The sequence below is a fragment of the Diadema setosum genome, chromosome 11 (genome assembly GCF_964275005.1).
Source record: "Diadema setosum chromosome 11, eeDiaSeto1, whole genome shotgun sequence".
In the NCBI taxonomy this organism is placed as follows: domain Eukaryota; kingdom Metazoa; phylum Echinodermata; class Echinoidea; order Diadematoida; family Diadematidae; genus Diadema; species Diadema setosum.
In genome coordinates, this window is record NC_092695.1 from 35,151,056 (window position 1) to 35,157,327 (window position 6,272).

Sequence of the window (6,272 nt, forward strand, 5' to 3'; positions counted from 1 at the left end):
GAATTCGTTGGAATCTGGTGTTTGACGCTAAGCGTGCTCGTGATCCGCTCCCAAGCGACGTGGGATCAACACTGACTTCTCACGCCTTCAATCCTGGGCATCAAGCCCAACAGCTCACTGATTGCCCCGCCCACTTCCCGACAGCAGGGTTGGGGGGGGGGCGCCCTTGGAAACCAACAAGCGCTTCCAACAACTAGGTTGTCTACGGCAGCGTTTGCGAGGAAGAGGGAGAGGGGAGATAACATAGAACTAACGTTGCGGTTCCTTCCTTCAGAAGACATCCTTCCATTCATATCGGCGCTTCCCGCACGTCAGAATCTTTTTGAATGCCACTTTAAAGTCGCGATTGGCAAATGCGTAGCAGCAGGGGTTGCAAGTACTGTTGATATAACACAGCCAGTAGCTGAAGCTGTACAAACTGTCGTTCACGCAGTCTTCGCAGAAACTCTTGACAATGACCAGGATGCTGTACGGTGTCCAGCACAGGATGAAGAAGCCTAGGATCGTACTGAGTGTTCTCACAGCTTTCGCTTCGCGGAGATTCACGAGAACGGATGAGAGTGCTTTCCCTAGATTGTGGTCCTTGTGCTTAAAATTGCTCATGGTAGATTTCAGTCCTTTGCGGTCTTGTGAGAGCGATGTGCAGCTATTTGGTCGCTTCATTGGATGTGTCTCTGCGTCACAATCGGAGTAAACGGAATGGTTGTCATGGCGCATAGACGTCGCCCAATTAGTCCTTTTGTTGTAGTGATCGGGTGTCTTATCACCGCCATTACTGTTCACGTCGAAATCGTCGCTTTCGTCTGCCGACTGGGACCGTCGCGGCAGTGGGCTAAGGGTGTCATACTCCTTACCCATCTCTGAGGATGCGGTGTCCGGTAGATAGGGACCAGCGTCCTGCGGCGTATTGTCAGAGTCTGTCTGGGCGGACACCCGGTGTGTTCCGTTTTCCGCTCGCGATGGGAACACCTCCGTCATAGTTGCCGTAGTCTCCGTCCGACTCTTCCGCTTCTTCTTCGCTCGCAAGCTGAGTCTCCCTATGATGCGGGCTTGACGGCGCGTCAGTTTCCGCGTCAATAAATAAATCCGCGTGTATAGTACAAGGATGACAAAGAGTGGCATCCAATAAACGATGATGATCGAACCCGCTGTAAAATACGGATTCTTTATAAATTGTACCTCGCATTGGTTATCTGCGACGGTTCGGTTTCCCTCGAAATATTGCCAGCCAATAATCGGAACCCCAAAGAGGAGCAGCGAAATGATCCAGGAGGCCAGAATGAGCACCATAGCGCGCGGGCGGGTCATTTGATGACGGTACGTCATCGGAGCAGACAACGAGCGGTAGCGGTCGACGCTGATCAGGAAGATGCCAAGAACTGAAGCCGCGCAGCAGACGTAATCAAGAGAGAGCCATACGTCACAAACATGACTCCCTAACGGCCACTCTCCAAGTAGGAGATACGTGGTGTAGAGCGGCATTGAAAAGATCCCTACCAAGAGGTCTGCCACGGCCATGCTGATGACAAAATAGTTGCTTAGGCATCGCAGCCGTCTCTCGCGAGCGAAGGCTATGATAACGAGCAGATTTCCGGCCACGGTGAGGAAGCTGGCGAAGCTGGCTCCGATGGAGATGAGGATGAGGGTCCCAAGACTGAACGGCACCGCTGATCCACTGAAGTGCTGCGTCCCATTGGGGTGCTGCGTCCCGGTCGTGTCATTCATGCTTGGCCACTTGCTGAACAGGATCTCACGCTTGGGACTCAAAACAGGGGTGGCTTGCGAGGCTGACCAAAGTTGAGAAGGCCCCTAAGGCAGTCATAGCTTCGGATCCAGGCCACGGTACACCCCTCCCTTGTCCTCCCTATTTGCAGGTGGTAATGTCTGGAGATTCTCCTCTCGGATGCAACCTGTAGAAATTATAAAAGCAAAAGGATATGATTGTTAGCTAAAAACTCTCTGAATTAAAGAAGATCATACAGTATACGATCGTGGCAATGTTTGAAAGGTTAACTATGTCATCTAGATTCTGTGAGGTCGCGGTGACATTGCAAATCATTGAGTAAGAAGGCTAATATAAGACATCATACCAGAAGAGGGCAAGACATTTCGTGACACACATACAGCGGGGTCGGGGTGAGGACATAGGCATTGATTGACGTTTTGACGCGTTTGTCGGTGAAAGCCATTTGATCAATTTTGGCGCGACACACCAGTCGAGCATGTCGGCCGGAGACACGTCCGACTGTAATAATGCACCGCTCGTTGCAGGGTTTCCAGTTCGCTGTACTTCAACATGATCGTGCGGCGGTCACGTTCGGTGCGCTATAATCATCAGTCCTTCGTCCAGTCTCAACCCTCTCCCATCCCCACCCTCGCCAGCGTCCAAAAAGGGGGTGGGGAACCTCTCAAATACGGTTGGATCGGACCCTCCAATCCACACTGACTGAGGGCAAGGTTGAGCGAACGATGGAAGACATGCAAGGAGAAAAAGAAGATGACAAAATATGTTTGGAAGAAAGAATGTAGTCGTTGCACTTGAGGCCACTCAAGCAAGCCCAGCCATTCGCCTGCCATAGCCCTTGTGTCCGCTAAGAGTTCCTCGCTTACATATTGATCGGCAACGGCCGGCTAGCCCTGGCCACCAACACGACCATGAATATTTCATTTACCGCTTCTCCTTATATTCCATGACAAGTTCGTTCAGTCCACCGCCCATCTGGCTTCATGCGGCTTTCAGTTATCTTTTTTTTTCTTGTTCTGGAATCTACTTTCACAAGTCCCAGCTCTCCCTTCTTCATTTACACATACCGATGATACGGACACTGTCACATAAACATAAATAACACGGAAAGACCATCACGTACCTAAAAATGACATGAACTTAGCCCATACTGAGGGGGAAATACTAGTATACCTAGCTATCTCAAACTGTAACTGATAATGTTACTGAAAGCGATAATCTTTTTCTAGCGGTCTAATGATTTGATTGATCTGCATTCAGCCTATCTCACCCCAACTGAAAATTGGAGTGAGATGTTGGTGTCACTTTTGACAGAGCTGACAACTTCGATGTTTGTAGTTATGCACATTAACAAGCTGTTAATGAGAGATATGCGGTTGAAGATGGAACGATACATATGATAAACCACTAACTAACACACTCAAATACGAATAGGAATGATATGAACATAACCGTGTATACACTGTTTCTGCTCACTGTACGGTACAATGAAGTCGACTTCTAACAGAATGTGTATCCTTATCAGAAATACCAATGTATATAATGATTTACGATTTTTCCCCACTTAATAAAAAAGGAAAGAAAAACGCTGTCGAACCTCGGGTAAAACGGTATCCCACATTAAGCTGGAATGACAATTCCTCTTCAGATGTCGTTTCCACGGATATTTGAAGTCTTGTAGTGAAAATGTAATGCTGCTTATCTAGTACAGAGTTTAAACAGTATGTATGAATCCTCTGCGAAGTGAACGGGCTGGAAAAAAAAAAAAACAGACGCGCGACTGAACCATCACCAATTTGAATAACTGCACATTAAAAGTTTTTCATTTCGCCTGGCACAAGTAGTGAGGAATAACGAACCGCTTACATGCGGACTCAATCTTACATAACTGCGTTTGTGTGTGTGTCTACGCACAAGAAGAAGCCCCAGCCCGATTCATTGGTCGCTATTACGCAGTATAGCAATTGCAGTTACTTTACTGCACAAACAGTCTGGCGACGATTGTAAGAATTACTGATACAATATGACAAACGATTATTTTCTCTCATGCGTGAATAACAAGAATTCTGTCTTTTGTCGTCTTTCTTCTTTTTTTTTTCTTAAATCTGACTTCGTCAAAACATTTTCCAACAAAACAAGCTTTGCAATTCGTTTTCTATTTGATATTTATGAACTCTTACTCGACCAATAACCAACACCTCCTCCTCCTCACCCCCCCCCATCTCTAAATATATAAGCGCATTGTTCCATCACTCTTACGCCTCAAGTTGAAATCCATCCTCCTACTATAGCTGTGAGAATTAAAAATTATGTGTAAGAATATATAGATTATTTCAGGAGTCTTCTTCGTAGAGGCACTATATTTCGTTTGATAAGAATAGCTCAAATGTTCGTATATCTTTGTTTGAATTGTGTATCAGCCTCTGTTGACGGCTCCGCACAATGAAACTAAACGAACACAATATTTGAGCGCGTTACGTACACGGTATTTCGGAATAACAAGAGAAACATGCAGGCGATTCTTATGCCGCGGTATCAGTCGTACCGGTCACCGGTACGAGGTGTGATGGAATTCCGGATGGTTTGAAATCGAGAAACCGGATTCAAATAGAGATGAAATGAAACATTCGACGCGGCACGCACTCTGCACACAGTTACGGAAGAAATCCAAGCCAACTCAAACATTGACAGTCCCGGCTCGTGGAACAATTTACTTATGTTGATACTCCCGGGACCAGAGGGTAAACAGAGCTACCAGAATAGGATGTGCTGCAGTGGGTTTAACAGTGTAAATAGAAGCTCTTTCGTGATCACTTTTGATCATTGTGAGCGACAAGGCAGCCGCTGAAGCAGATTGCGTGGAGGTATATCATACGGTGCGACCATTCGCATTTGGGATGATTGTGGAATAAATGGAAAGAAAACCTTCCTCTGCATAAATCATATCACACTTTTGTTTGGAAGTGGTGATGCTTGGCGTGTCGGTTGGAGACACGTTTAGTTGTTGCTGTTTTTCAAGTGTCATTCACCTACATTCAGCGCATATATGCTTTCTTCTATAATCCCTCCGTCGTTTGAGAGTTTATTCGATGGCATGTAATACGACGAATTTAATCAAGCATGACCCTTACTATACTGCCTTTAATGACCACGTGGTTAAACTAGCCCCTAATAATCGAGGGAACACTTGCTGCCAACGCCTTCGCTGGATTATATCTGGCTTGCATTTGGCAGGTGCATCTACAGCGATGAGCAGTTCAAAGATTCAAGGCACTTTATTGTCTGTTAAAATGAATATATACAAAAAGATGCACCAAGAAATACAGTACGAATTGTTATATATATTATGCAGAGTTCGACACTAATACTTTCCTCTGATGGCCCATTCGGGCCACTGAAATATCTGAATGCGAAATTTTGGTAGCCCGAAAATGAAAAGTAGTGGCCAGAAATAAAAGGAAATGTACTTATGCATTTGGATTTTTAGCTGCCCGATCGGGCCATGCGAAAGATTTTTTTTTTTTTTTTTTTTTTTTTTTGGTGGCATGTAGGGCAGAGGAACTTCTCGATGCACCAACACAGAAGTTATAGTGTGGAATCAAGGAGATGTGGTACCTCGGTGGAATTAATCTGTGGTGGTATGCTGGGTATTTCGGCGTAGTTTGTCCACGAATCACAGTGAATGACACGATTTTGCTCATTCTTGCTTTTGCAGGAAATCTAAAAAGAAAGGAGGGCGAAGCGAAGATACCTATATACTGGAAGAAAAGTTTGTTGACGAGAAGAAATAGGAGAAGGGGAGAGAGTTAGAAGCACTTAAAATGGCATTTGACACAGTTTTCCCCTCTATACCTGCGGTTAAAAGTCAGCCCAGGGTTCTGGAATCCAGTGGCGTCTGAAGAAGCCACAAAACCCATCCCAAGCTGCCGAGCATCGGGCAACGCCTGGCTGACCAGGAAGAGAATGCGATTATAAGATTACATTCTATTTATAGCATGCTCGTTATTTATATCAAACCAAACTGTCACTGATCGAGGAAATAAAAGCACGGTCCGATCTCGAAATATCCTATCATCGTAACACTTACAAGGAACTTATTGAGGTCTTATAGTAAAAACTATTTACTCCTCGTCAGAAACCTGAAACCAAATAAAACCAAAGTCGTTATTGCCAGCCAGCCAGCCAGCACATGAAGAAATAAACCAAACAAGTTCTACAATGAAAGAATACATTCACTGTATACACATACACAAGCTATACGCCTATAAAGTGAACTGCATCCAAACTACCAAACATAAGAAATGACTCGTAACTTCAGGAGTCGCCAATCTATCATGCATACATATGCATTTGTTCGAACACCGGAAAACATGTGGGTGTATGTACAAATTGTGTACATAATAGATATATCACGATTATAATGTTTTATAATGAGTTTTGTCGTTTCATCACTAAAAAGCAACCTCACCTCCCATTCTCACACTCACAAAAAAAAAAATCACACATATTATGCACAAACATACACAAA

At 44.9% G+C, this 6,272-nt stretch overlaps 1 protein-coding gene across 1 annotated transcript; it reads right to left on the bottom strand.

Annotated features, from left to right (window-relative positions):
• Positions 1-270: 270 nt before the first annotated feature.
• On the bottom strand, positions 271-1,858 carry LOC140235179 (muscarinic acetylcholine receptor M5-like). Its single transcript, XM_072315215.1, has one exon. It carries the CDS (start codon positions 1,723-1,725, stop codon positions 271-273), a length of 1,455 nt encoding a protein of 484 aa, XP_072171316.1. The 5' UTR covers positions 1,726-1,858.
• Between the last annotated feature and the right edge of the window lie 4,414 nt (positions 1,859-6,272).